The 26,130-nt window shown below is 52.6% G+C and overlaps 16 protein-coding genes across 19 annotated transcripts; 9 read left to right on the top strand and 7 right to left on the bottom strand.

Annotated features, from left to right (window-relative positions):
* Positions 1-61: 61 nt before the first annotated feature.
* On the top strand, positions 62-1,772 carry PPTG_09558 (hypothetical protein). The gene has a single exon (XM_008904569.1). It carries the CDS (start codon positions 177-179, stop codon positions 1,704-1,706), a length of 1,530 nt encoding a protein of 509 aa, XP_008902817.1. The 5' UTR covers positions 62-176; the 3' UTR covers positions 1,707-1,772.
* PPTG_09557 (hypothetical protein) lies at positions 1,710-2,727 on the bottom strand. The gene has a single exon (XM_008904568.1). The coding sequence runs from the start codon at positions 2,671-2,673 to the stop codon at positions 1,786-1,788; it is 888 nt and encodes a 295-aa protein (XP_008902816.1). The 5' UTR covers positions 2,674-2,727; the 3' UTR covers positions 1,710-1,785.
* Positions 2,706-6,075, bottom strand: PPTG_09556 (hypothetical protein). The gene has a single exon (XM_008904567.1). It carries the CDS (start codon positions 6,041-6,043, stop codon positions 2,837-2,839), a length of 3,207 nt encoding a protein of 1,068 aa, XP_008902815.1. The 5' UTR covers positions 6,044-6,075; the 3' UTR covers positions 2,706-2,836.
* A 649-nt stretch (positions 6,076-6,724) lies between these two features.
* Positions 6,725-8,117, top strand: PPTG_09555 (hypothetical protein). Its single transcript, XM_008904566.1, has one exon. It carries the CDS (start codon positions 6,953-6,955, stop codon positions 7,955-7,957), a length of 1,005 nt encoding a protein of 334 aa, XP_008902814.1. The 5' UTR covers positions 6,725-6,952; the 3' UTR covers positions 7,958-8,117.
* On the bottom strand, positions 7,983-12,251 carry PPTG_09554 (hypothetical protein). Its single transcript, XM_008904565.1, has one exon. The coding sequence runs from the start codon at positions 12,000-12,002 to the stop codon at positions 8,118-8,120; it is 3,885 nt and encodes a 1,294-aa protein (XP_008902813.1). The 5' UTR covers positions 12,003-12,251; the 3' UTR covers positions 7,983-8,117.
* A 70-nt stretch (positions 12,252-12,321) lies between these two features.
* On the top strand, positions 12,322-13,312 carry PPTG_09553 (hypothetical protein; the record flags this gene model as incomplete). Its single annotated transcript, XM_008904564.1, has 5 exons — positions 12,322-12,485; positions 12,544-12,613; positions 12,699-12,755; positions 12,824-12,905; positions 12,975-13,312. The coding sequence occupies 5 exons, from the start codon at positions 12,322-12,324 to the stop codon at positions 13,190-13,192; spliced, it is 591 nt and encodes a 196-aa protein (XP_008902812.1). The 3' UTR covers positions 13,193-13,312.
* Positions 13,313-13,527: 215 nt separating this feature from the next.
* PPTG_09552 (hypothetical protein) lies at positions 13,528-15,662 on the top strand. Its single transcript, XM_008904563.1, has 2 exons — positions 13,528-13,827; positions 13,930-15,662. The coding sequence occupies exons 1-2, from the start codon at positions 13,713-13,715 to the stop codon at positions 15,480-15,482; spliced, it is 1,668 nt and encodes a 555-aa protein (XP_008902811.1). The 5' UTR covers positions 13,528-13,712; the 3' UTR covers positions 15,483-15,662.
* Positions 15,612-18,779, bottom strand: PPTG_09551 (hypothetical protein). Its single transcript, XM_008904562.1, has one exon. The coding sequence runs from the start codon at positions 17,818-17,820 to the stop codon at positions 15,715-15,717; it is 2,106 nt and encodes a 701-aa protein (XP_008902810.1). The 5' UTR covers positions 17,821-18,779; the 3' UTR covers positions 15,612-15,714.
* PPTG_09550 (hypothetical protein) lies at positions 17,963-18,817 on the top strand. The gene has a single exon (XM_008904561.1). It carries the CDS (start codon positions 18,006-18,008, stop codon positions 18,762-18,764), a length of 759 nt encoding a protein of 252 aa, XP_008902809.1. The 5' UTR covers positions 17,963-18,005; the 3' UTR covers positions 18,765-18,817.
* A 93-nt stretch (positions 18,818-18,910) lies between these two features.
* On the top strand, positions 18,911-19,890 carry PPTG_09549 (hypothetical protein). 3 transcript variants are annotated; one of them, XM_008904558.1, is made up of 3 exons: positions 18,911-19,360; positions 19,416-19,524; positions 19,590-19,890. In XM_008904558.1, the coding sequence occupies exons 1-3, from the start codon at positions 19,017-19,019 to the stop codon at positions 19,692-19,694; spliced, it is 558 nt and encodes a 185-aa protein (XP_008902806.1). In that variant the 5' UTR covers positions 18,911-19,016; the 3' UTR covers positions 19,695-19,890. The 3 variants fall into 3 exon arrangements, with proteins under 3 accessions (XP_008902806.1, XP_008902807.1, XP_008902808.1); XM_008904559.1 differs by having other exon boundaries at positions 19,416-19,890; XM_008904560.1 differs by having other exon boundaries at positions 18,911-19,524.
* On the bottom strand, positions 19,690-21,284 carry PPTG_09548. 2 transcript variants are annotated; one of them, XM_008904557.1, is made up of 3 exons: positions 21,245-21,284; positions 20,292-21,160; positions 19,690-20,189 (listed from the first exon to the last, which is right to left on the bottom strand). In XM_008904557.1, the coding sequence occupies exon 2, from the start codon at positions 21,017-21,019 to the stop codon at positions 20,378-20,380; it is 642 nt and encodes a 213-aa protein (XP_008902805.1). In that variant the 5' UTR covers positions 21,020-21,160; positions 21,245-21,284; the 3' UTR covers positions 19,690-20,189; positions 20,292-20,377. The 2 variants fall into 2 exon arrangements, with proteins under 2 accessions (XP_008902805.1, XP_008902804.1); XM_008904556.1 differs by having other exon boundaries at positions 20,455-21,160.
* Positions 21,052-22,344, top strand: PPTG_09547 (hypothetical protein). The gene has a single exon (XM_008904555.1). The coding sequence runs from the start codon at positions 21,101-21,103 to the stop codon at positions 22,274-22,276; it is 1,176 nt and encodes a 391-aa protein (XP_008902803.1). The 5' UTR covers positions 21,052-21,100; the 3' UTR covers positions 22,277-22,344.
* On the bottom strand, positions 22,243-23,106 carry PPTG_09546 (hypothetical protein). Its single transcript, XM_008904554.1, has 3 exons — positions 22,899-23,106; positions 22,722-22,813; positions 22,243-22,639 (listed from the first exon to the last, which is right to left on the bottom strand). Exons 1-3 carry the CDS (start codon positions 23,047-23,049, stop codon positions 22,370-22,372), a joined length of 513 nt encoding a protein of 170 aa, XP_008902802.1. The 5' UTR covers positions 23,050-23,106; the 3' UTR covers positions 22,243-22,369.
* A 38-nt stretch (positions 23,107-23,144) lies between these two features.
* Positions 23,145-24,163, bottom strand: PPTG_09545 (hypothetical protein). Its single transcript, XM_008904553.1, has one exon. It carries the CDS (start codon positions 24,071-24,073, stop codon positions 23,225-23,227), a length of 849 nt encoding a protein of 282 aa, XP_008902801.1. The 5' UTR covers positions 24,074-24,163; the 3' UTR covers positions 23,145-23,224.
* A 423-nt stretch (positions 24,164-24,586) lies between these two features.
* Positions 24,587-25,002, top strand: PPTG_09544 (hypothetical protein; the record flags this gene model as incomplete). The annotated part of the gene is made up of 2 exons (XM_008904552.1): positions 24,587-24,607; positions 24,682-25,002. The coding sequence occupies 2 exons, from the start codon at positions 24,587-24,589 to the stop codon at positions 25,000-25,002; spliced, it is 342 nt and encodes a 113-aa protein (XP_008902800.1).
* A 51-nt stretch (positions 25,003-25,053) lies between these two features.
* Positions 25,054-25,242, top strand: PPTG_09543 (hypothetical protein; the record flags this gene model as incomplete). The annotated part of the gene is made up of 1 exon (XM_008904551.1): positions 25,054-25,242. The coding sequence occupies one exon, from the start codon at positions 25,054-25,056 to the stop codon at positions 25,240-25,242; it is 189 nt and encodes a 62-aa protein (XP_008902799.1).
* Positions 25,243-26,130: the final 888 nt, after the last annotated feature.

Genomic DNA, 26,130 nt, shown 5'->3' with positions numbered 1-26,130 from the left:
GGAGCTTTTTGCGCACGAAACGACGCGAGGTGATTACGCATCATTCATTGGTCGAAAATGTGTCTCAAAGCGACATACATTCTCGAAATTCTTTCAAGCTACGTCAGCGCGGGCAGAATTGGATTGGCTCTGTTGAGAGCAGGAGAGTATACAGCTAGCGTAAGTTATACAGCATAATGGAGCTGGATCTGAACTCGCGCAACGCCAAGTGGAACCGTGAGCAGAATAAGCGGCGTGAGCAGGCCAAACGCAAGATCGAGACGGAGCGGCGTAAGCGTGCGGCAGCCGCCAAGGCGAGCGAGGAGCTGGAGAAACTGCAGATGCAAAAGCGCGTGGAGCGCATCGCGGAGCTGGAACGGCAGGAGCAACAGGCGCTCGAAGAGCAGCGACTGACGGGTGGCATCAGATACCTGAAGCAGCTGCGACCTGTTCCCACTACGGGGGATGGCGACAAGATCGCGCTGCCCGTGTCGGCGTTGGAGGAGCTCAACCCGCAGAACGCGCTGGAGCTTGGTGTATTCACGTTCGAGCTATCATTCGATGAGGACCAACAAGGTGGAGAGGCGTCCATTGCAAAGCGACAGACTCATGCTGGCGTACTGGAGTTCGTGGCGGACGAAGGAACGGTGGGGCTCCCGCCCAAGGTCGCCGCATCGCTATTCCGACACACCAAAGAGCTCCCTGACAGTATTCAGGTGCGCTTCGTGCGACTAGAGAAGGGCAAGTTCGCGAGTTTGCAGCCGAGAGGAGAAGGCTTCGGCGACCGTCAGATCGACTTTAAGCACATGCTCGAGCGCTCGCTCAAGGCGCACACGACGTTGACGGAGGGCGATGTGCTATTCGTCCGACATGGAAGAGAGACGTTCGAAGTTCTCGTGGCGGAACTGAAACCCGAGAGAGCTATTAACATCCTGAACACAGATCTCGAGGTGGATATGATCCCGTGCGAGGCAGTAGCCAAGAAGAAGGAGGCCGAGAGACAATTAGAAGAAGAAGCGGCGCGCGCTGTTGCGCTGGCTCAGGAAAAAGAGCAGTGGAAGGCGGGCAAGTTGACGAAGTTGGTCCCGGAACCTCCTTTGGACGAGCGTCTTCAGGTTAAATTGGTGTTGAGAATGCCGGAGGGACAGTCGACTCGTCGATTCCTGCATTCATCGCCTCTTCAGAGTGTATTCGACTACATTGAGGCGCTGACAGGCGAGGAAGCCCGATACTTTCGGTTGGTAGCTACGTACCCACGTCGACTCTTTGGAGTAGATTCGGCAGACAAGTCCCTGCAAGAGCTCGGCCTGAATGGCCGCCAAGAAGCGCTTTTTGTTGAAAAGATCGAGGTTACGCCTGAACCCGCTGCCTCAGAAAATATAAATGGAGAGATCTTGGTGGCTCGGCCACGAACGCAACTACCGGGCAGCTGGGAGGAGGCTCGACAGACGCTGGAAAAGTGGCTAGACGAGAGTATGCACTCAACCGTTGTTCCTGCCATTCACGCCATGGAACCTGCCATGCCTGTCGCGCAGTCCGCAGACCAAGAGACTAAGTGGCAAGCACAGTTGAGAGAGCTGGAGGAGATGGGCTTCATGAATCGATCGCTGAATATCGAGGTGCTTGAGCGATATCAAGGTCGTTTACTACGTGTGGTCAACTATCTGTCCGAAATGGGTTCCCCTCCTGAAGCTGCTGATAGCGGAGTTACCGTAATGGAAGACTAAGCACAGAATTGCAATATCTAGCCAGTAACAACATGCAACATGATACCACTCGGCACTTTAGCTCTATTTTTCATTTGCTTTATCCAAGAAAGCCAACCCGCTCCACTCTGTGCCCTGCCTTGGCATCTCTATCTCTCTGCTCGCGCAGAGCCTCCTGTAGAAGTTTAAATAGCTCTTTCGATCGTGCGCACGCCTCATCGATCATCTGCTGCATTTCCTCCATCTCGATGGCGCCGTTGCCGCTCTTCTGGACACCGCAGACGCTTCCCTCGGGGTTGACGGCCACGCTCATCTGCGCTGTCGTGCACAGCTCCTCCTCTTGCAGTGGGTCAGTGATGAAATAGTCGCCGATCTTACTGAGTGTCACGCAGATGGGCCACTGCTGCGCCATCATAAGCTTGCCAGCTGCAGGGTCCGTGTCCACCTCGATGGTCTTGTCTTCGCCCTCCACGCCAACCAGCCGCACCGACGGGAACACCGTGTCGTTGAGCGCCGCGTAGATAGCCATGGAAATGACGTCCGGCAGGTTGCCGCTAGACTCGAACACCATCACGTCAATGCTGATGGACCAGACGCTCTCGCCCGGGATGATGCAGTACTTCTCAAGTTCGGCACTGGGGCACGAGCACAGCAATCGCGTCATAAGCTGCGACAGCTCCACGTTTAGCTCCTCCACAGCTCGTCCATGGAGCTTGGCCGAGACAGACGGACAGCAGGAAACAGCGACCTGGACGATGCCCGCGTTGGGGGCCTCGGGTAGTGGTGAGGCGACCTCTAGCTTGACGGAGGCCAGCACGTCAGTACCCGACGCTTCCAGTGACGCGCGGGCTGAGCCGTTGGACTGCGCGAGCAGCGATGTCTCTAACGACAGGCTGCGGTACGAGAGGCGGTCACGTCCGTCTGCGCGCACGTCGGCGGCGACGCCCTCAACGATGTACTTCTTCTCAGAAGCGCTCACCTTCAGCATCCTCGACTAATACACTGTTGCTTCGATCGAATGGATGGACATGCCATAGTCTTTACAAATCGCTGATTGGTCATATATCTAAACTGCAGTTAAAGCTTCAAGAAAGCTAACATGCCTGCACCAGAGGTTGGTGCTACACCCCAACATAATGGACTCACACCTATTAGTATGACCTCATGTACGCGTCGCCCGTGCGATCGTTGTATCCTCCACCGCGGTAGTCGCGTCCACGGTAGCGACTTGCTTCGCCCGAATACACGCGTCTCCCGTACTCGCTATTATGGTGCACTTCAACAGGACCGTAGTCGCGATAGCAACGCTCCTTCGTATTCCAGCTATCGCCACGCTCACCGCCTTCCCATGGAGCACAATCTTCTGGTCGTGGCCGTGATCTTGATCTCGATCGTCGCCTTTTGGGACCACGGTCGTAGTTCTGATCGTATGGGCGGCGACGGTAATCCTCTTGTCGCTGGTAAGACTGTACGTCCTGTGGTTGCTCCCATCTTGCACGAGGTGATCGACTGCATCGCCTTCCTTCTCTGCCTTCGATCCGATCGCTTGTACCCAGAACAGGTTGAGTATTGTTCTCAATTTCGCCTTCTTCTTGCTCTTCTTCACCGCTTTCTAAAACCAGCTCACCAGCAGATTTCTTGGACGATAGCGATAGGCTGGTTCCAACCGCTCCAGTAGTCTCACCACCATTTCCCTTTTCTACCGATTTGTGCTGCTGATCAGGAAATCTCCTGGGTCTCGAGCGTGACCTACTTCTTGATCGAAATCGAGAATACCCACTTACCGACAGATTGAACCGGTCGCTCTCTCTTCCTATTGAGGGTGGCTGGTCATATCTCGAGTACCGATTTGTAGACTCCTGGCGCTCTCGATGCCAATGTTGAGTGTTGCGTACAGTACCACCTTGTGGTGGCTGTGAGGATGACTTGGATGGGCTTCGTTCGTTCGAGAAAGATCGTATCGGCGTGCGATATGATCCGTTTCCGTTGGTCGGAGATACGTCCCGACCGTCCCCCACGCACGACTTGTGCTCGTGTTTAAGCTCGAGAGCATTCCCAGCGTCATCGCGAAAGACGTATGAAGCGCGCTCAGCATCCTCGATATTGCTGTAGTGTAAATACACGACACTCGGTTGGTTTTGCATCAATTTTTGCCAGTTTTCTCGCCGGATTTCGCAGCGTGGCACCGACTTCTTATACGTGTAGCGCTTGCTCAGTGACGCAGCGAACTCCTCGCGATCACGGTCCTGGTTGAATCTGATGCCAGTGGACTTTCGCTCGAAGCGTGCACATCGAACAATTAGCGTTGCCCGTCCACGCAGATGCTGCGGTACAAACGCCGTGCCGTACATTCGTCGTTGATAAAAATCTCTGTCTTCCGGTCGTTGAAAGCGTAGCTCTTCGTAACAGTTCATCATTCGACTTTCCACATCAGCACACCCGTTCACGGTTCCTATGGCCTTCGGAGCAGCCAGCGAAACACCAAAAAACGAGGCGGGGAATGAGTCCTTGTTCGCAATCATTTCACTCTTGGTAGCACTGTTCCAACGTGAAACCAAATCGGGTAAAACTTTTCCGTCAGCATCAAAAACTTCGTACCCGGTCATGCGTGCGGCTGATGTCTTGCTACCAACTAGTGATGGCTGGACTGCCAGCTCACCAGCTGCTATGATAATGGAGTTACGCTTTCGCGCCAGTCGCATGAGAGCTTTATCGTGTGCTGACAAGGCTGAGTTTTTGATGGGAACATGAGCTTTTGTTCTCTTCCGCTGCGAGCGAATTGGATCTCGACTTGAAAGCAGCGGACTTGACGCAGGAGATGGCTCTGGTCTCACTGAAATGGGGATGCGACCTACAGGTTTGCGGTCATTACGATAAACTGCACGACATTTAACTTGACCATCAGAATTAATGACGGACCGCTTGGGGATCACAAAAGATGCAGCACTTGAGGCATCTTTAATAGATTTTCTTGGAATCGGTGCCATATCCAGATCCATTCCGTTCATGTCGTTGGTGTTTGTCTTTTCACTTTCATCTTGAGGTCTCACATCGGCCGATATACTTCTTGGAGAAGCAGGGGGATCAACCTGCCCCTCCTCCTTGACCTCCTCACGTATAGTTATGTCACGACACGACTCTACATATTGTGTTGGCGGCTCTTGGCTTTCAGGACCGTCGACATTAGTGCTGTCTCTAGTGGATGGAGCTTCTTGTTCGTGTGGAATCTCAAAAACCGCCGCATCTTTCGAGTGCATTGCATCAGCATCTCGGCTTTCACTCTTCTTGTTCGGAGACGTCAAGCTTCCAAGCGTTAGTCCAGTTCCAGCGGCACTTTCAGCTTCCTGTTTCACAAGTTCCAACCTTTGCCGCTTTCTTCTGAGTCCAGCTTTGTTGTCGAGCTTTCCTAGGGCATGATGAGCATCTTCCTTTCGCTGCAGTCTCTCTTTGTCAACACCGGCAGTGCGAGGGCGTTTCAAGGCTGATATTGCGGAGGATTTCAATCCCCCTAATTGCTTATTGGCAGCACGATGCAGAGGTTCAAGCAATCGTTTTTGTTCCTTTGCATCTTCGGTGGATAGCGGTGCTGAGCATGGGCGTGCATTAACTTCGCGTTCGCCTTCCTCATATATGCCTGCAGCTCCAGGAGCTTTCTGTGCCTTGCGCATCTGCTCACGCTGGATTCTCTTTAGTCTTGATGCCTCAGATGACTCCTGCCGCTTCAATTTGGCGGCCGCTAGTCGCTTGTGTTCACCCGTAGCTTTTCGACGAGCACGCAGCTTCCTCATTCGCCGCTGCCGTAATGCTGCAGCCTTAGCTTTCGCTGGGTCAATCAAACACTTTTGTTGCAACCCCTCTACCTTTTTCTTCTCGTTAACCACCTCAATTTCCAAACCCGCATGAAGTCGTTTACGTTGCGGGATTTTGCCACCTTTTTCCTCGACATTTTTTCGGCTCCGTTTTTTTCCAGCCTCGTTCTTCATGACCGACAACGGCGTTTTTCCAAGGTGGTTTCTGTCCTGCGAGTCGTGCTGATGCTTCACTACGCTATCACTCGAACGTGATCCCAGTTCGCCCTCTCGATCCGTACCGTAGCGTCCAGGTCGATTCTTCTTATTGTTACTTTCTTGCCGCCCCTCTCGTCGATCTTGTATGGCGTCATCTCCGGTGGTGGCACTTTTACCTTTGTGCACCTTCTTCTTCATGAGCTGCTTGTCGGCGCTTGAAAACTTTTCTAACCTCTGGTCCTTCTTCTGCTGCGGTGTGGCGTCCGATGAGTCTTCGTCTTCATCAAGTAGGCTCTTCAGCCAATTGATTTTATTACACGGAGCATGACCGTTCGCTCTAAGCCCCACCATTGTGCTGTTTCAGCTCGGCAACATACAAGTAGAGCCAATGACAAAGTTAGAGCTACCTCAATTTGGCAACGCAATCCCTATTCAAGCAACCTTTGACCGGTATACTGTATACATTCTGCCGCAGAATTTTTAATCCTAAAAGTGCTTTTGGTGGGTTTAAGTGGAACCAAAAGCACTTTTTTATTATTTAGTTTGCTGGGGAAAAACTAAATGCTAAATAGTCGAATGCATATTACAGCACGTTGAATAACCAAAATACTGTAAAAAAAAAAATTAGAGACGATCAGTCTTACCCAGACCTGCAACCCTTTTTGATTTTGCACTAGCCGTTGCCAACTTATGGGCATGTGAATCCGATCAGCGGCCCTCAACTGGTCATTCCCTTACGAAATAAGAATGTTCCTATTCCTGATGCGGCTACAGTCTTGTAAAGTTTGTAGGTCCGTGTACGCTACAGGCAGGTTGGTCTGTTGGCTGTCCATGCTCTCGGCGCCGTCCTTGGTCGGTATCTCCATTGCCTCTCCATTTTTAATCGTGGCCAGTCTTCGTCGACGTCGGCTTCCTCCGAGTGAAACACTTCCGTCCGTGGCCGCTTTTGCTTTGAGCAAGTCTTAATATGGGCCTCCGCTTCTTATGTTGACCATGCGGTGAAATCGTCTTCAACATAGGATTCAGAATGGTGTGCAAGACATGAAGTCAACCTTTCGTCTCGCCATCTCACCCAGCCAACGTAATCGCTGGGGACGTATGGTGAGCACACCGAAGATTTCGTCCCCTCTGGGTGTGTTGGTAGTCGAAGCGCTAGCTTCTCCCTCACATCCAATTTTGCTCTGTACCGCAAGTGTCCTCCAAGCTTCACCCCTGCGCAACATCTGGATCAACAAGTAGCTTCAAAAGGAAGGAACAACCATGGATCCACGATTTTCTCCGATCACGGTTAGCGACAACATGTACAACATCGGCGATCTCTTCAACCTGCCGGCGTCGATGGATCTGCTGAATGATGAAGACTTCGAAAGCACGATGATGCTGCTGGACAACGCTGCTTTCCGAAGAGAAGACCCCGACAACATGGAGTTGAATTTAACCGGACTAAGCGACGCATTCAACACTCAGGACGCAGAGTCACCTCTCATTAGGCCCGACCTGAAGATATGCAGCAGCGGTAGAACTCCTGTCGGTGGTGATGCGTACATCAAACAGGAGAGCGCCATGCCTGGCTATTCACCGGCCATTGACTCCTTCCTCCGCGAATCCTGGGATGACATCGTTTATCCACTATCAAGATCGGCTGAAGCTTCTCTCAAGCCAACAAGTCGTTGCTCAAGCCCCTTGACGATTTCAGTTACTCCTGGTCGTGTGAATCCGCTTCCGCTCAACTACCTGCTCCCGATCCCGTCGTCGCTAGGAGGCCAACCATTGATGAAAAACATGCCTTACCTCGCACCGACGGTGCCACTGCCCCCACCGACACTGCGCACAGTCTCCAATACTTCAACCTCTTCGACGGTGTCATCTGCTTCATCTACCCGATCTAAAAGTACCCGACGGGCAAAGCCGTGCATAGTTGAAGGGTGCATTCGACGTGCGCAGTCGAACAATCGGTGCAAGACTCACGGTGGTGGCGCACGATGCCAAGTGGAAGGTTGTGACAAGAGCTCACAGGGTGGAGGTCTTTGCCGTGCCCACGGTGGTGGCAAGAAGTGCCGCGTACCTGGCTGCACAAAAGGAACTCAGCGCCTTGGTTTGTGCTATTTGCACGGTGGAATCCGTCGCTGCATTACGGAGGGCTGCAAGAAGAAGGACCGTGGCAATGGTTACTGCATCTCGCACGGAGGTGGTCGGCGGTGCGAAGCTGAGAACTGCAATCGGTCAGTTCGCAAAGGAAACCACTGCCAAATGCATCAAGTGTAGCTGAAGAATCCCTTTCAGATAAGTTGCGACCAGAGCCTAACATCCTACTTCGGAGTAGTTAGGAGTATTCTACTTCGAAGTACCTGTGTAGTTTGTACCAATACCTCTATATAATGTAAATACCAAACACAGAACAATGTATGATATGCTTCCAAAAGGTTTACATGACAACGCAGCCGGTAGAGTTGTTCTCCACCAATCCGGTGCGCACGATACTGCCTTCACTGATGTAGGCTGATGTGTGGCTATGACCTTTAGTGTCCCAGTCTAACGCCACGCGGTAGTAGCCATCGTGGGGCCGGTGCTGCATCACTACGCCGGAACCAAAAGGAGTCATCACTACGTCGCCACGAGATGCCTTGATCGCTCCGATCACACTAGACGGGTGCAGGTATGCGCGGGCTAGAGCCGACATGAGTCCGAGTCTAAGGACTACCACGTGTACACCGTCTTCTTCACGCACTTCCTCTAATACTCCTGATCCAAAAACTGTATCGACGGGTTGCCCCACCACGCCGCGCACCGGTCGTTGGAGGCTACTAACGCGGAAATACCCGCGCATACCTGGCAAATCCACCACGTAAATGTCGTCGAGGCGACGATGTGAGCGAACGGTGCCTTCACCAAACGGTGTTGTTACGAGAGATCCTTTCCCGAACAAAGTCTTCGGAAAACTCGGATCTGCATCCTCCAATTGGATGTTGTCGTTGTTTCCAGACAGTAGATAGCTGAGCGGGCTCACCAACAGCTCGAGTGTGTTGCGTCTTCCCTGTGAAGGTGCCACTGGGACCTCCTTGGTTTCATCAGCCTGGACGTACGCCACAACACCACTAAAATCCGGGTTCACAAGATTCGCCTTTAGACAACCATGGTATGGCTTGTTCATGGTCGTGGTCGCCAAACCGAATACTGTGTCAATGTCACGCTTGACGCCAACCTCCTCCGTGTAGGGGACCACACCTTCATCGGCCGTAGACCCGAGCGTCGAGAAACCATATCGGAACAACTGAAAAAAGCCACCACTGCCTGGCGGCGCAGGAACTTTCTTTTCCTTAGAAAAATCTTCAGAAGTGAACGTGAGCTCTGATACATCCTTCAAAGTCCGAGCTACAGGATTGATGAAGTCTTTCATAAGGTATGTCGTCACATGGTGGCCGTCCGCAAGAGTCCAGTCCGTCAATTCTACTGCATACACCTCGTCTGCTGCACGGTAGCTGCTAATGACACCCTTGCCGTATGGTGTAATAACATGAGAGCCCACCGGAACAGGTCCTGCTACTCGCTCGATCGCATTCCTGCTGGAACCCAGTCCAAGCATCGAGAAAAAGCTTCGAGGCGGGGACACTGGAGATAGCTGAAGGTGCCGCTCCTGTACAAACACACTGATTGGCGACGGCTGTTCTCCACTTCGAGTTTTAGTGTCGCTTTGAAATAACCGCAGCTCATAGACACGATCTTCTTCGCGAAAGTGGACAACGACACCCCGGCCAAAAGGCGAATCAACAACCACCGTCATCGCGAACAAAGGCTTGGGTCCAGATCCACCAGGCACAAACGTGATCAGCTTCTTTGTAATGAAGCCAATACCAGAGCGCACACCAGCGAACATTCGCGGTGATGTCGAGCCACTCGAAGCGTAGTTCTTCAAGAACTCGTCATCCACTGGTTGCAGCGAATCTGGTTTCAAAAATGCCGTTATGTGCAACATACTCTGGTCGCCAGGAATTGACACCGTGTAGATTTCATCTTCGGCGCGGTAAGACATCACACGACCGATACCGAATAGCGTTTTCACTAAACTGTGTGAAGCGAATATTCTGGCAGGCGGTGCGCGGTAAAACTTGACGTAGTTTAATGAGCTCTTGGACAGGATTGAAGAGTCCGAAGTGATGTAAGCTACAAGACTATCTTCCGGTAAGAAAGCTTGCACGCGTTTTTGGCAAGCTGAAGATGGCCAATCTGTCAAATCCACACGATAGATACCATCGATACCGCGATATTTACGAACAATACCCCGTCCAATTGGTGTACGAACGATCGAGTTCAGACTGAACACTTGAGGCTTCATCACCAAAGGAGACGGCTCAAACTTCTTCGCCATCAGCGCATTGGCCGCAGCGAGGTCGCGGTTCAGCAGCAACCTCGCACGTTCCCGGCTCTGGGGTGTTAGCCATGAATGAATAGCCTCGAACGACTTGCCAGCATCATCGCAGATCTTTTTCAGCCCACCAAGCCGAATCATTTTCATGCCGAAAGCCTCGACTGCTGCACCCACGTAAGTATCAAAAAAGAGAATGTTCATCTTACGCCAACGCACCAAGTCTTCTCTCGAATGATAATTGAACATCTTCTCCATCGGCTGCACGCGCTGGAAAAAGCCAGCCTCCAATGCATCAGAGCCAAACTTTTCCACAATAAGCTCGGCCGCACGAACGTCACCTTGACCATTGTCTCCAACAAAAACGTGCTTGAACTCCGGGTAGAGTTGGTAGAATTCGCTAAAGTTCTCGAATTTCTTTTGTGCCATCGGCTCCAGATCACCCTGCCACATGAAAGCACGGCCTGACTTCAGATTACCTGCGAGCATCGTGGGCAGCGTGTGCATACCCATCTTTTCGTGCAGAGCAGCAAACTTGGCGTACGACTTCTTCTCGGATACATCCTTGTACACATGCGGCCGTGCTGAGAGGAACACCAGATTGCCCACTCGATCATCGGTCCAGTCGTCTGGCCCTACAGTGCCCATATCCAACTCACGATAGAAGGGGAGCACTCCCGGGTACAGGGTGTGTCGAGGGAAGCGAGTGTCCAAGCCAGCTGGGTATCGACCACCTGAAGAATACAGCGTATCATCCACATCGCTCAACACCTTTCGCCATGCCTGCTGCTTGCGACTACGGCCTCTCTTTGTTCCAAGCCGCATGTGCGCAACCTGCACGCTAGCTTCGCGCTGAATATGGCTCAGAATATCAGCGCGAATTGTCGGGTCACGGATATCGTTGAACACTAGCTTGTGCATACTGTGGAAATCACCTTTCGCATCCGTGTACGTTTTGAGGTTGCTTAGGTCGTCACCCTGAGTTTTCAAAATAATATTACGCACCCATTTTTCAGCCATAGGGTGAGCACTGATTTTCATCACCATCAAAGCATCCAGCAGCACCGCTCGGGACATCACGGACAAATCTGCCAGTCGTGTGGTGCACAGCAAGTCAAGAATCAGCGTTCGACTCTGATCCTCACGCACATTCGAGTGGTCCTTCACTTTGTAGAACAGCAGCGCAAGCTGAGTATGGTTCAGAATGTAGTTGAGCTCGTCCTTCCCCGCTCCTGCGAGGATCCGGAAGATTTTGAGCTCACGCCTCTTGACCTCGGCGAAGTTAATCATGTTGTTAATCGTGCTGGGTAAATAATGGCGGTCAATGCGACTGACGCACTCCATGACGAGGTTCGTCTTCTCCTCCGCTGTGGCCTTGTATTTGAATAAATTATGCGAAAATTGCCTCGAAGCCTCCTTGAGTCTCGGCCGGCGGCTGATCTCCTGTCTGTGCAAGAACCTGTCGAAGAAGTGCACGCTCATGGTGAAGCCAAATACTAGCACCAAGCCAAGCGACGAGTTCCACTGTCCGACAGCGAGCGGCGAGTCCTTGATGTACAGCATTGCGGCGCTGAACATGAAGGCAGTACCTGTCCAAAAGCGGTTTTCGAATTCCTGCGCATCATGCCAGCGCCACTTAGAAGACTCCGTGGATAGATATAACCCAATGACATACATGATGCCGAGCCACGACGCACACAACAGCGGCGCGTAGGCGAAGAAGGCCATGACCACTAGGGCCAGTAATACGCCGAAGATGATCACGCCCACCAACACCAGCGCGCTGTTGGCTGGTTCATTCTTTTTCTTTGTCTTGAGAGTTTTGCGTGTTTTCGAACGCAGTACCTGCGAGGATACTGGTGTGGTCCGCAACGGCAGCGGGGAGGATGATGCAGGCGACGCAGCCATATTCACCCGGTTCACCTTCGTCTGCATCGTAAAAGCCATGAGCGATGGCCCAGCAGCGGCCAAGCGAAGCAAGCAGATAGGCGCTCTATAATAATAGTGCTCAGTCGCAGAGCGTTATCTCCAGCTGTATGGGGCGTTTCAGCGCGCAACTGGCGTCAACTGGTAGAGCACACGACACGCGAGCTGCTAGCACGGGGCGCGGGTGGATAAAGGGAGCGAGATTCCGGCGGCAAGCAGCGAGGCGATCGAATACGCTTGGGCCTCCGATTTTTCGCAATGCTCTGCTTGTCGAAATGAAGTCAAGTTTCTACCAATCCGGACGTGTCTCGGTGCAACTGTCACGTACCTATCGTAATGCATGACCATGCGGAAGCGGAGTCCATTTTCAACGATAAGAATGGCGGCGAGAGACGCCTGCTGGTGGCTGAGTCCGTGGAAGAAGCTCGATCAAGAATGGCAGGCAGCGTGCGCACGGGGTCAGCAACAACTTGCCAAGGTTGCAGATAGTGTGCAAAAGACAACGTGAGTTTCGTGGCTGCTGAAAACCGCATAAACCGCCTCTGACTTTCAAAACGGACAGATACCTCACTGGAGAGCACTGGGGGTCGCTGGCTGACTGCGAACACCTCCAATATCGTGCGTCCTCACGGGTGCGTACTGTGTGGCAAGCTTCACGTTTCAAGAATGTATTTAATGTGATGTGCTGTTCCGGGCTATTACTCTGGCTGATGACAGTTGTGGGATCTGGCACATCGGTGCAGCAAGCGACTTCAAGATGAAGTGGATGGCTTGGTGCGTGCTCCTTCGAGTGGTAGTTATCTCGCAAGCCTGCCGTGCTGACCTGGCCATTGACGACGCAGGCAGACATTTATGCGCGGATGCATCGCTTAATATCAGATGACCAGGCAAATAGGCTGGACGAGAAGCGCAGACAACGATATGGTATGCCATGACCCTCCTGTTAGAGTAGCATGGATAAGGTTAACTGACTGGTACTGCTATCTATGACAGAGATGATCTTGCTCGAGGTGCTGAGCATGTACGAACACGAGCTGGTGGCCAAGTCGCTCATCGCTAGCGACATCTTCGAGTGCTTTAAGCATGAGACTGTGACCATTTATCTGGCATCATGGCAGATGCAGCCGCACATTGATCGGCAGCGCCTGGAGGAGCTTGAAACGTTGATTCAGAATGACCTCCACTACCAGACGCAAAAGCCACGTCGCTGAGAGGGATCGCCAAAGATTCAGCATTAGACTCGCATAGACATAGTTCAATATTACTTTCCAGTAAACGAACAAGTTGTTTTATATCGCTGTCTCTGTTTGCCACGCAAAATGACAGAGGGGTCTATGCAGGAGCTTCACATTCTCGGTTTGTATCTCTTCCACGAGCCTTCGAAAGTCAAAATGACAATTGTTCCAAAATGGGGGCGGAATACGTTAAGTTGGTTCATCGAACTTACAAAACGTTATATGCGGTATCAATGAAATTTGAATGGGAGATCAACGTACATAAACCATTTTTCACTGCTTTCCACATACTGGTTCAGCGAATCTTAATGCTATCACTTGTGCTGTCGTTACGCGATCTTTGGTCGACAACCGGACGAACTTTGGCTCATTCGCCAACTTGCACGGTAGCTCTCGATCGAAGTCTCGCTGGAGCAGCCGAGCCACAAAGCATCGAGACAGGGGCCATACACCACTAGCACGCTTGGCAACGGCAAGGCGGACGAAATAGGCAACGATGCAGCACTCGCAGAGCGACGTGGCGTTGGGTACCAACGGTAGCTGGGCCGACCTCAAGACCGCCGAGAGACTTAAGAAGCGTAGCAACACGGCTCAGAACCTCCAGTTCTATGGTAAGGCTCACGGCTGCATCTTGGTATTCTCGTCTTGTTCCCCATTAACTTTTGCTGCCCGGTCTAACTCACGTGTGTTCAACCTGTGACGTGTGACAATAGTCGAGGAGCAAAAGCGTTTGTACCAGGAGCTGCCCTTCTCGGTGCTGCCTGGAATGCGCCGGCAGTCGTTCCAGCGTGAGCGCAGTTACTCCAATCTCAAGTCGCGCAGCTCATGGGGATCGTTCACCAATCTTGTGGCCAGAGGAGAAGATCAGCCACTGCTTGGAGCTGATGACGAGTTCCCTGAGCCTGGATACACGTTCCCGTTATTACTGAGCTGTGGTGTGGCGCTGATGAGTGCTTTCCAGTTCGGCTACAATACGGGTGTCACGGGCGGCATCACCCCGGACATCATCTTCCCTGGTCACTCGGATATGGAGTGGGCCGTCTGCGTGTCCATTTTCGCGGTGGGAGGTCCCATTGGCTCGCTTACAGCGGGCCATGTAAGCACAGCATTGGGTCGTAAGAAGGCTCTGCTTGTGGACTCGTTCCTCTTCATCATTGCGGGAGCCATCATGGCACTGTCGGTCAACATGTACGCACTCATTTTGGGCCGTTTTCTGGTGGGCTTCGCCTCGGGAACTGTGAGTGTTGTGGTGCCTCTGTATCTTGGTGAGCTTGCACCGCCCAATCTGCGTGGTGCGTTGGGCACAGGCTACCAGTTGTTCATGGTTATGGGTATCTTGGCCGCCGATCTTCTCGCGTTCAAGTACTCTGGAGAAAGCCAAGGCATCGCTCAGCCTGGTTGGCGCTTACTATTCGGCTTTACGGCCGTGCCTGGAATCCTACAACTGGCCCTTGCATCGCTATTGACAGAGAGTCCGCGTTGGCTCTTGACCAAGAACCGCCCCAAGGAGGCCGCTGACATTCTGCGTCGGTTGCGTGGGTCCAATGATGTGTACGAGGAGATCGACAGCATTTGCTCGGCTAGTGACAATGAATCGGGTGCTAACACCGGTATTTGGGACGTTCTCAAGGACCGAAGCATCCGCTTCCCGCTCGTGGCCGCCGTTGTCCTACAGGTCGCTCAGCAGTTCAGTGGTATCAATGCTGTCATGTTCTACGCGAGCTCTTTCTTCAAGAACGTTGGTCTGAAGGATCCACTGGTGGGCGCTACGTTGGTGTACACGGTCAACGTCATTTCAACGGGTGTTGCGCTGGTACTGATGGATACGGCTGGTCGTCGACCGCTACTGATTTACTCTGCGATCGGCATGATTTTCTCCAGTGTCGTGCTGACGCTGGGGTTGATGAATGCTTTGCCGTTTGCGAGCATGGCTAGTGTGGGCGGCGTCATGTGCTTCGTATGGTTCTTCGAGATTGGTTTAGGCCCCATCCCGTGGTTGATTGTAGCAGAGATGTTCCCTGCCAAGCCGCGTCCGACTGCCATGAGTATTGCCACAATGGTGAACTGGTCGTGCAGCTTTTTGGTCGGACTCACGTTCCCAACAATGCAACGCGAGCTAGGCGAGTACACTTTTGTGCCGTTCTGTGCCGCGCTGTGCCTGGCACTCGCTTTCACGCTCAAGTACGTGCCTGAAACGAAGGGCAAGACCATCCAGGAGATCCAGGATGAGCTTCGTTTGAAGAAGAAGCAGTCCATGGATGTGTAAGAGCGACGTGTCCAGCGCAGATTTAGAAGAAAACCCGCGAACGTGGACCGTCGACAAAAGTAGTCACGACATGCGAGGGATTCTCCCGAGACAACAGCGTTTCAGTAAAAGTAATAGCAATGCTAGCTAGTGTTCTTTTGCAGATCGTCCGGTAACGCAAAACTCTGTTGATATCGAGCATTTTTCTTTTCAAAAACATTACCAAGGATGCATCTACTGAACGTCGCAATGACTAGATCTTGCGACGTTTCTTCGCGTCGTGCTTTAGAATCTTCTTGACTACGCGATTCTTCTGGCGCTGCACCTGGCGAGCAGATACGAGCACCTTCGACTGCACAGATTTGCTCTTCTTGATCATCATGAAGTGCTTCAGGCGCTTCTTCTCCGTATTGGTAGTACCACCGCCTGAGCGTTTGTGCTTAAAGTCCTCACGACCTTCGAGGACGACGCGAAGTCGTTCCTCTTGAGTCATGCGCTTCTTCTTCGAGTAGCCCTCGAGATCAGTCGGATTAACCTTTGTTGCATCCGAGCTGGCTTTGGCAGCATCCTCCTCGGCCTTGCGCTTGCTGCGTGACTTCGGGTCCTTCAAAGCTGCATCACGCTCTTTCTTTAGCATCTCAATGCGTTCAAAATCGAGCGGCGTCAAAATACGACGGGCGTCCAAGCGATCCTTCTGCTCAATCTGTGGGGCCTCCTCGCTGCTCTCTTCTTCCTCTGCATCATCTTCATTTGCATCGCCATTGTCTCCGCGCTCATTGTCTTCTTCATCGGATGAAACATCAACCCACTCGTCCTCAGAGTTATCCTCGTCCGATGTGTTCGATGCCACCTCCCATCCGTCCTTGTTGTCTTCGCCATCAAAGCGTCCAGCGGCTTCAGCTTCCGCCAGCAGATCGGCACCATCCACGCCTTCGCTTGCCACCAGTTCACCGTAGCGATGAGGCTTGGCAGCTTCATTGTGAAACTTGCCGCGATCCTTGCGCTTAAGCAGAGCCGGATGAATGTCACGAATGAGATTGAGCACACCACGCGCTGCCATGACGATAGTTTTGTCGCGTGCACGATTGTACTGGACTAAATCGCTCACTAGCACGTCCATTCCCTCGCATTCCAGCAAAAGCGGCACGCGGCGGAACAGTTCACGTAGAGAGTTAATACCCACAGCAATCACTTCGGACGAACATCTCTCCGTGACGAAGTTGTGCGCAATACTCTTGACAATAGGCAGGAGCTCCTCCGGTGGGATTTCGTCGTGACATGATTGTACCAAATACGCCAGGATAGCCGTGACACTCTGCTGGTGAGATTGCAAGTAGCGCTGCAGTAGAGGGTAGAAAGGAAGGACCACAAGCTTGTGGAAGCCCAAAACGCGACCAATGAAGTTCATCATCAGGAGCTTCACCTCAAAACGCTCCGTGCAGCTCTTGAGCAGCTTCAACTGGCGCTCAGCGACGCCCTGTGGATCATTCAGCAATTCGATCGCAGGGAAGGTAGCCATGAAGTCGAGTTCACGCTTGCGTGCTCGCTTGTTCTTGCTAAGTGCTTGCAGAGTGTCACGCTGACGCTTCTTCGTCTTCTTCGAGTGAGCGTGAAAGTCTACAGCCACGAGAGCCTTTTTCTCCTTTTTCTGCTGCTCTTCGTCCTCCAAAATATCCTCGTCGATTCCCAAAAAGAAACTGAGAGCCATCACCAGCAGCTTCGTGTTTTTACTCGTGCATGCCGTAACTATAACGTTAACACTGCGCTGATCGTGCCAGATCTTGCGCTTGAAGAGCTCCATCAGCACCTGCAGCGACTTGACGGCGGCGTGTTCGCTCTCGTCTTTGAGCATCTCAAATAGGAAGTTCTGCAGCGCTTTGTTCACCTTTACGTTGCGCGACGTGGCATTGAGTTGGCGGATGTCCGACACAATGTGTTTGTACAATAACTCGCGCAGCCGTTTATCCGGGCAACGAAATAGCTCGAAAAAGAGCTTGAGCAGCGTGATGGCGTCCACAAGGCCACGGTTACGCAGCAGCATGAGGCTCTGCACAAGCGTTTTGCGCAGCTCCGGCTCCAGCACCAGGTAGTTGTCGCGCAGCAGTCCCATGATCTGTTCGGGGAAGGCCGCCATCTCCGTAGGGTAACATTTAGCCACATGACTCAGGAAGCTCACAAGCGCACCAAAGTGCGCCGACTCCTTCGTGGGCTGCAGCAGGAACAGTTGATACTCGCTCTCGAAGTGACGTAGTTGCATTAGGAACTCGGTGCGGTAGCCCACCGGGTCGCGTTTGACCATGTTCTGCAGCTGCGGCAGCTTGCCGATCACATCCGGGCGGGACGCGTTCACAGCCTCCATGACTTACCAGCTCTAGTGCTGCAAATTTAAAGCCCCGGCCGCGAGAAGATGTAGAGTGCGAGTGTGTCTTTTAGATGTTGTCAGCGCCTCCACCCATTCGCCAAGCAATAATTTTCCTCGATATAGTGTCCTAAGTCAGTGAGTCGAGGGAGTTGCCTTTTCGTGTGTTGTGTTGATTGGCAAAGATGACCAGATCAAAGCAACAGGAGCACGAGGCCGCCTTCCGCCTGCGCAACGATGTCTGCGTTCGCGTGGTGCAGGACACTACCAAAGTTGACGGTCTAGGCGGCGAAGTGTGGGCGGGCGCGCTGGTCCTCTGCGAATTCCTGGAGACGCACGATCAGGAGGTGGTTCGGGAACGCGATGTGATCGAGCTCGGGGCTGGCTGTGGTCTGTGCGGACTGGTCGCCGCCTCGCTAGGTGCCAAAACAACCGTCTTGACAGACGAGTTTCCTGATCTGCTGGCGAGAAACATCGCGAAGAACCAACACATTTGGGAAGAGCGTGAGGCTGACGGATCCTCCGCCATCGTCTCGAGCGGGGAGCTGGAATGGGGTGTCGCCGAGTCTATCGTGCCTTTTGCTCACAAGTTCGACACCATGCTCGGCAGTGAGATCACACAGCTGGGGCGAGATCTGCACGTCCCTCTTCTCGAGACGATTCGCTCTGTGCTTCGTCCTGGACCCAAGTCGATGGCACTGCTGTCCATGGATCCATGCCGAACTACTTGTGAAGGTACATGTAATGTAAGCAAATGCACAGCGTCACACTTCGTAGCCGCTGCAAAGCAGACAGGTTTCACAGTTCACAAGCACCCATCGGTGCGTCTGGCGACTCGGGAAGCCGTGACTACGTTAGTGGGTGCATTAGGCCGACCGCTGCATGTCGACGAGGACGACTGGAGTGTGGTCTTTGAGTTGCGTCTTGAAAGAACAGATCAATAATACTTAGTATACAGCCTTCATCGCTCCGACTGCAAGTGAACAAAATGTAGCCATTTCAGTGTGTCTGGCACCAAATTTGACTTGGTTTGAGTAAAGTGGCTGCCAAAAAAAAATATCGAAAAGATGTGCTTCTTCAAGACAAAAAAAGCAACAACCTTTTACGCTGCAACACAACACGAAACAATTTTAAAGCTACACAGCTTTAAGAAGGCCGTCAATCTACAGCGCTCTCTCCAGCTGCAACAGCCTTCGATGCCGCCTCTTGTGGTGATCCGCAGCGGCTGCAAGCACGTTGAGTATCTCGAAAACCACAGTACATGGCGGCGCGCGCCGCGGATGGAGACTCCTAGTGACGACGAGCTCGCAGATGACGAAGAGGACGAGGAATTGCTGCGCCAGGCCGAAGAGACTTGGCGTGGATCCGGCACAAACTGCGGCATCAGCAAAGTCTTTGGTTTCTCGCGGGAGCTGTGCGATGTGGAGGGAATGCATGCATTCCGTTGCTCTGACTGCGGCAACGCGGTGGCCGACCACGACGATGTCGTATCGAAAACGTTCTTCGGCCGCACTGGCAAAGCATTCCTAATGAATAACATGTACGGTAACGGAACAAAAGATTTTGCGCGTGTGCTAATCTGTTCTATTGTTAAGGTATAACGTTCGTGTCGGCCCAGCTCGCAACCGCTATCTAATGACGGGGATGCACAGCATCGCTGACGTGTTGTGCAGCCAATGTGACTTCGTGCTGGGCTGGAAATACGTACGTGGTGCTGCTTGATGAAGGTGCCATCGCCTGATTGATCACCTGCATTATGTGATGCCTAGATTAAAGCCATGGAGAGTTCCCAGAAGTACAAAGAAGGCAAGTTCATTATGGAGCAGGCTGTAGTCGAGGATGACTCGGAAGAGCAGGTCTGGAACCGGCTGTAGAGCACTCTCAGTCGTCTTGGCAGTTTGATCGATATGCGTAGCTAAATGACAGTGTCGGGAAGGACAAGGCAAAACTTACCATTGTGCACGAGAGGATTTCTAGCCCGCACGAGAAACAAATACTATAACTTATATGTCATTCATACCTCTTTCTCTGCGTAAGACGCTGGGTAACCTGTGTCTACGAGAACAGTACTTGTTTCCGACTGGTTCTTCTTCATTCTTCTTTGTGTGAGGATGGCTCAACGATAGTCGAATGCGGCGCCTTGATCTACTGGCCCGGCGGACCGCGCATACCAGGCGGTGGACCCGGAGGCCCACGCATTCCCGGAGGAGGCATCATTCCTGGCGGTGGACCCATTCCGGGAGGCATGCCCATTCCTGGAGGGGGCATTCCCATGCCTGGCATCGGTCGAGGAGGAGGCATCATACCACCGGGGGGTCCTGGAATACCGCGTCCTCGTCCGTATGCCTGTGGCTGTGCCATTGCCGCCACTGCAACACCATACCCACAATACAAACACAAGCGTTAGATTCACGCCACCATAGTCACTGCGAATGCTGCTCGGCTTAGTGGCTGGGCAGACTCCATCATACTAAGATCGTAGGCAGTAGTTTCCTAATTGGTGCTCAGCCGGGTTCGGAGAAAAGCCGTGCGCCCGATCGCTTATCTGTTCGATTGATCACTTGGAGCCAGCCACACGCCACTGCATCGCTGCCACAGCCATTTCATTGCACGAAAGTGCTATCAAATACATACCTTGTCCTGGCTGCATCATCCCTGGGGCCGAGCCTCCAATGCCGCGCATAGGTGCCATCAGTCCCATGGGAGGAGCACCCATAGGTGCCGCTGGGATGCCGCGCCCGGCTGCACGCGCTACGCCAGGGCCGCTCGGTCCGACAGTCTCGTTCTCCTTAGCGAGTGGCGGACCCTCCACGGTGAGGGACACGACGCTCTCTCCGCGCAGCAGCACGAGACCTAAGTGGCGCTTCTCGACACGCTCCTCCGAAACAGCAGACTTGACCTTGGCCTTGAGCGTGCGGAACTCTTCGCAGTCGCCCAGCACCAGGTTCATATGCTTGTCGAAAGCCATGAAGTAGCCGATCAGCACGCGCGAGTCCTGCAGCGTCACCTTCATACGGTAGTTGATGTAGTTGAGCATCTTGCTGCTCTTGGTCATCACCATCTTGGCCCCAGCTGTCTGTCGCTCGCTCAACCAGATACGCCTCCCGAGACGAAGAGCTAGCAGTAGATACGGTAACGCTGCTTTCCTGCTTGGTAGTGGCGCCACTCCCCATCCAATCCAAAACCCATAACCTAGCATTCACTATGTATAATCACAGGTTTGATAAGTTCAAGGCATTTTCATGATGATGAAGCACTTCTCAAAATCAGCGAGGCCAGAATGACGACGTCCAAAGCTGCAGACGCGTTCCCGGCGGCCGGTGCGTGCGCAGAGCTGCTTCTGGCAGATAATAAGGATGCGGTGTACGAGAGTGAGCTCAAGAATTTGCTGCGTGAAGTGCTGGAGCGCGGCTGCGGGGCCCACCTACTGTCGCAGCTCCTGCCGGAGCTGGCAGCGATTTCTTCTCTGCTCTACTACGGTCTGTCCATCGGCATGCAGCAGCCCGGTCAGACGCTGGGCGAAGAATTTTGCGATATTACCCGCGTCACCAAGCCAGGTTCTGGGCCTGTGGCGCCTGTGCGGCTTCGACGTCACACACTATGGCTCGCGTGCGCCGTGCTGCCTCGGTACCTGGCCGCGCGATCCCAAAGCGGCTGGAAAAACTTAAGTCATCTGACCCGCACGCCGAGGGAGCGTATGGAGCAGCAGCTTCGTCTTCGGCAAGAAGATGCGGTAGCAGCGACGGCAACATCAAATACAGACGAGAGTCTAGTGGCTACGTTGACACCCCAGCGGCTACTTCAGCAATTTGACCGAGTAGTATCAAGGCTCAAGGCTATGGGTGCATGGATCGAGAACGATTTGTTCCCCGCATCGTACGAATTCAGCTTGGCTTGTGTACAGCAATGGGGGACGCACGCTCACCTCGCAGTTTTTTATGTGTTCGCACGGTACCTGCACTTGGCGAAACGAATAGCCAATATCCAGTATATCTTCGTTCGGAAGGACTTGATGCCCGGTATGAACCTGTCCCTGCTCGGGTATATGATGTCGCTTCGGTTACTCGCCACAGCGACAATCGAGCTTAAGCGCTTACATGGACACCACAAACAGGAGAAGAAGCTGCGCCAACAGGAGGCGAGGAACGCAGCCGGTATCCCCGCGACCCCGTTTTCTCACTCGGAGAGAGTCCCTACGTCACTTTCATTTGTGAATTCAAACTCGGTGGCTTCTCATCAACAATCCAAAGGTGGGAGCGTTGGAAAGAGTCGCCAATCCCGACGAAAATGTGCACTCTGTTTGGGCGAACGAGTATCCCCAGCCGTCACCCCGTGTGGCCACGTATTTTGCTGGGAGTGCGTCGTGGGCTGGTGCCAGAAGAACAAAGCTGAATGCCCGCTCTGCCGTCAGGAAACTCACCCTCAGCAGATCAAGTGCGTGTATAACTACGTCTGACAAAACTTGTGAGAAGGTGGCAGCTTGCACAATAAACGTATAAATGCAATAGTGATTTTCGGTGCTCTACGCTGGGTGGTACATGGACGTAGACTAGCGTTTCCGTTGGCGCTTATTTCTCTTGCCGGCGGATTTGGAGGCCGCCCGCTTTCCTTTGCCTTCTGATTTCGTTTGTGTTTCCTTTTCCGCATCCTTGCTCTCGTCCTCCCCCTTTTTGGCCTTCACTGCGTCCACGTACACTTGATCGGAGCTCAGCGCATTGTGAATAAAGCGCTTCGAGGCGTCCTTGTCGAGCACAAGTTTAGGTCCCTTGGCTAGCTCCTCCGCGTCCTTAATTTTCTTAATAAAAGCTTTTACGCGCTCCTAAATGCATTTAATCGGAAACACCCAAACGTCGTTAGCAATTTCATCATCCGCAACAATTAACGAGAGGAGTAAATTCTACCAGCTCCTGCTTGACGTGAGTCTGTCGAATGTCCTTGGGAGAAACGCCTTGCGTCTTCAAGAAAACGAACAGCAATGCATTGATAGTGTAGGCTAGTAACACAGCAAGAGAGTCGAGCAGCTTAGTAAGTCGACAATCAAAGACCATCAAAAATTATCCTAAGTTTGTTACACGTACCCAGCGAGACCTGAACCTTCGCACGCTCCAAAGGGCTTAAGGTTGCTACAAACTCCTCCATAGACGTCTGCTTGAAAACAGCGAGGTGCTCCTCCACAGCCGCTAGGGTCTGCTCCACGCTGCCGAACGCTTCCACGGCTTGGTCGCTCATCTTGTTGTCTGCAATTGACTGGAAGCCAACGAAGTGTGGTGCACATCACTTACCACCTGAAATGGCTACAAAGTGCTTCGAAGCTTCAAGCAACCTCGGAAACGCACCACCATGTAAGACGAATCGAATGAAACAATACTTAGCTAGGACTCAATTTTAGATGTCATCATGCCGCCTACAAGACAAATCCGTCGCCCTGACCCTCACCATTAGCGTCGGGGTTGGCGTTGGCATTGCCATTCTCACTGTTACTATCACCGCGAGAGCTCGTATCTTTCTTGCGTTTTTTCATGACCACCTCGACGGCGTGTGAGAAGGCCGATGCCGGTGCCTGTCCGCCCGGGTTGCTGGCCTGTAATGTGTCGATCAGGTCTTTCTGCACGTCGATCATTTCGCCCATCTTGCTTACCAGCTCCTGGAAGCGCTGGTCCATCAGCGCGATAAACTGCATCAACAGCACGCACGTTGGGTCAACGGTATCCCCGGAGGAGCTCTCTATCGCGGCTATCGGGCGCTTGATGCCGCTGACTTGCTCGCTCGGCAGCGAAGTCGGCGCAGACGCCGGCGCAATGGACGTAGTATTTATAGTTCTGGGTGGTGCACTCGTACTAGTAGCAACATTTTCATTCCTGACGGCGCATGTGACTTGGTCTTCTAGATTCGAGGACAACGGGGCCTTCTGGTTTTGCACCTGCCTCGCTTGTGCCCCATCGATATCCTCGTGTGCAGCAACAGCAGGATACACAGTCTCCACACGGGAAATACCGTCCATAGTCGTCGTTGTAGACATCACCGACGGTGTCTCCGGAGCTGTAGCAACCGCGGAAACAAGCTCAGACTTCACGGTGCCGCGAGCATTATCCTCCCTCGCCACTTCGTACTGCCGTCGATGTTCCACCGAGTAAACCTCGCCATCCTTCAAGTGCGCCCTGGTGAAGTGCATCTTGAACTTCTGAGTGCGCATGGGCTTGTTGCAATTCGGGAACGTGCAGATGATGCCATTCTTGTGCTTGTTGCCTACCATCGTCGTCGTCTTCAAAGGCGGCAAGTCGGCAAGTCAGCAGGTTCGTGAATGGACTGAAGAATTGGCAATATTAATTTTGGCGGCCCAATTAGGCAGCGCAAAATCAATTATTGAAACAATACATCGGGATTTTAAAGCTTGATGTCATTTTATTTCGGATGTATATAATTAATTTTACTGCTTTTTTAATTAAAATATTAATTGTATGCACTTTACTAAAGTATACACACCTCCAAGTTCAGACAGAATCTTGACTTAGAAGTTTATACGCCAAAAAAGTACTTTGTATCAAAAAAGTGCGCATTGTTTCGGCCCACTTTTGATCCTTTTCATTATGGTGGGGGTTTTGGATGTGTTCAGAACGCTCCAAAATACTTTTGTAAAATGTCTAAAATCCTGTCCAAAATTCAAAAAGCTTCCAAACTAAGTAATGGCATATTCGAAAAAAGAGGTTACAGGACTTTTAGACAGTTTTGCATGATCATTTTCATCTCCGGAGACGTGTCGACGCGCATGTCCAATACGTTCCGCGCCGTGGCCAGATACTTGAGGTCGGGGACTCGCTGCTGGGAATCTTCACAGCACCAGCATGACGTCGCAAACGTCAGCCAGAAGCACCGCTGAGCATCGCCATCGAGCTGTTGTCCAACGCAATCCCCCTCATCCTGAACCAACCCACCATCGTAGCGCTGTCGGGTGGTCAGACCGTGTATCGTGGCTCCTGTCGTCAAATGACCCTGCACTTCGCGTCAGCAGGCTACGACTGTCCGCAGTACATGAACCCGGCTGAGTACTTCATCAGTCTAGTGAATACAGACTTCGACGACCACGCAGACGTCCCGCAGATGGTGCAGTCGTACACCCAGAGCGAGATCCGCAAGGAACTGATCAACCGCATCAAGAGCGACCGCAAGACGCTGCAGCATTAGCCGGACATTGAGCAGCCGTCGCCGTCGTCGCTGTGTCAGTTTGGCGCGCTCATGTACCGCAACAGGTTGAACAGCATCCGGAACCCTGGGATCTACTGGATCCACTTGTCCATGTACACCTACTTGAGCTTCATGGTGGACCATGTACCTGAGTACGAACGACGACCTGACGGAGGAGGGCCTGCTGACGCTGCTGTTCTACGTGTAGGTGTTCCTGGTGTTCATGTCGGAGATACGTAGTCTTGCCCGTTGATCAGATCGAGAACATTTAGGTGTACTTATTGACGAACACGGTTTAATAGAGCCCCGCTATGCTTGTGCCTCGAAGGCACCTTCATTGTTGGAGCCAAGAGAGAAATAAACTCACGAAAAATTCGCGCTTCAACCAGCACAAATGGTAGGGCGCAAAAAACGAAAAACACCCTCGCCAAAGCCATTTCGAAGGTGTTTTGAGTGAGTTAACTGGGGTTAGAGAGGGAAGGTACATCCGTGGCAGGTAGTGGACCCGTAGCAACAGGTTTCGGTTGCAAAGAAATCTGAACATCTCGGAGTACGTTAGGGCACTGTCTAGAGCTGATCAAGTGTTTGAGCAAGTTGCCGCGGGGCTTTCCATTCTTCTTAAGCGTACCGCAATACTTGCAGCGGCCATGCTTCTTTCCATTCTCCCTTTCAATGTAGTAGTTATCCCATATATCGTTACGGGGACGCCCAGTTCTTAAAGGCGATGCACGAGACGAGCGGGGTGGAGCTGGAGAATGTGGTGGACGGGATGGGGTTGTTGTCCTAGGCTGCGGAGAGAATGTTATCGGTCGAGTTACTGGGGGCGAGTTAAGCTGTTGGCTTGACGGACTGGAGTACGATATGCCATCGCGATAAGGGCTGTAGCGTGGAGAGCGTCTCAACACGAAACCAGGTGGAGAACGGAACGGGCTGGTCCCGGAGCGTGCTGACCGAGCAGCTGACGGAGTAGATTGAGCTGCCGGAGTGGTTCGTCGCTGGTCAGCGATAGGAGCTCGATCTGGCGTCATGGAGCTGCTGCTTCTTCAAGGGGGGACACGCGATACACACGTTGCTTCTTTGAGGACTGATCGAAGATCGCTGTCATTGAGTTTTAGACACTTTTGCACA

This window comes from Phytophthora parasitica (assembly GCF_000247585.1).
Source record: "Phytophthora parasitica INRA-310 unplaced genomic scaffold supercont2.18, whole genome shotgun sequence".
Lineage (NCBI taxonomy): Eukaryota > Oomycota > Peronosporomycetes > Peronosporales > Peronosporaceae > Phytophthora > Phytophthora nicotianae.
This window is presented reverse-complemented; position numbering and strand designations above follow the sequence as displayed.

What these genes read in the sequence shown, in the direction of transcription:
- PPTG_09551 (XM_008904562.1), bottom strand. Translation starts at nt 17,820, where the DNA reads ATGGAGGCTGTGAACGCGTCCCGCCCGGATGTGATCGGCAAGCTGCCG.
- PPTG_09550 (XM_008904561.1), top strand. Translation starts at nt 18,006, where the DNA reads ATGACCAGATCAAAGCAACAGGAGCACGAGGCCGCCTTCCGCCTGCGC.
- PPTG_09545 (XM_008904553.1), bottom strand. Translation starts at nt 24,073, where the DNA reads ATGGTAGGCAACAAGCACAAGAATGGCATCATCTGCACGTTCCCGAAT.
- PPTG_09558 (XM_008904569.1), top strand. Translation starts at nt 177, where the DNA reads ATGGAGCTGGATCTGAACTCGCGCAACGCCAAGTGGAACCGTGAGCAG.
- PPTG_09548 (XM_008904556.1), bottom strand. Translation starts at nt 21,019, where the DNA reads ATGCTAGGTTATGGGTTTTGGATTGGATGGGGAGTGGCGCCACTACCA. An exon ending in GATGATGCAGCCAGGACAAG is followed by an intron (nt 20,190 to 20,454) that starts GTATGTATTTGA and finishes ATGGTGTTGCAG; the next exon opens with TGGCGGCAATGGCACAGCCA.
- PPTG_09556 (XM_008904567.1), bottom strand. Translation starts at nt 6,043, where the DNA reads ATGGTGGGGCTTAGAGCGAACGGTCATGCTCCGTGTAATAAAATCAAT.
- PPTG_09552 (XM_008904563.1), top strand. Translation starts at nt 13,713, where the DNA reads ATGCAGCACTCGCAGAGCGACGTGGCGTTGGGTACCAACGGTAGCTGG. An exon ending in TCAGAACCTCCAGTTCTATG is followed by an intron (nt 13,828 to 13,929) that starts GTAAGGCTCACG and finishes GTGTGACAATAG; the next exon opens with TCGAGGAGCAAAAGCGTTTG.
- PPTG_09557 (XM_008904568.1), bottom strand. Translation starts at nt 2,673, where the DNA reads ATGCTGAAGGTGAGCGCTTCTGAGAAGAAGTACATCGTTGAGGGCGTC.
- PPTG_09555 (XM_008904566.1), top strand. Translation starts at nt 6,953, where the DNA reads ATGGATCCACGATTTTCTCCGATCACGGTTAGCGACAACATGTACAAC.
- PPTG_09554 (XM_008904565.1), bottom strand. Translation starts at nt 12,002, where the DNA reads ATGGCTTTTACGATGCAGACGAAGGTGAACCGGGTGAATATGGCTGCG.
- PPTG_09549 (XM_008904558.1), top strand. Translation starts at nt 19,017, where the DNA reads ATGCCGCCTCTTGTGGTGATCCGCAGCGGCTGCAAGCACGTTGAGTAT. An exon ending in GCATTCCTAATGAATAACAT is followed by an intron (nt 19,361 to 19,415) that starts GTACGGTAACGG and finishes TCTATTGTTAAG; the next exon opens with GTATAACGTTCGTGTCGGCC. An exon ending in TCGTGCTGGGCTGGAAATAC is followed by an intron (nt 19,525 to 19,589) that starts GTACGTGGTGCT and finishes TGTGATGCCTAG; the next exon opens with ATTAAAGCCATGGAGAGTTC.
- PPTG_09546 (XM_008904554.1), bottom strand. Translation starts at nt 23,049, where the DNA reads ATGAGCGACCAAGCCGTGGAAGCGTTCGGCAGCGTGGAGCAGACCCTA. An exon ending in GAAGGTTCAGGTCTCGCTGG is followed by an intron (nt 22,814 to 22,898) that starts GTACGTGTAACA and finishes CTGTGTTACTAG; the next exon opens with CCTACACTATCAATGCATTG. An exon ending in CTCACGTCAAGCAGGAGCTG is followed by an intron (nt 22,640 to 22,721) that starts GTAGAATTTACT and finishes AAATGCATTTAG; the next exon opens with GAGCGCGTAAAAGCTTTTAT.
- PPTG_09547 (XM_008904555.1), top strand. Translation starts at nt 21,101, where the DNA reads ATGACGACGTCCAAAGCTGCAGACGCGTTCCCGGCGGCCGGTGCGTGC.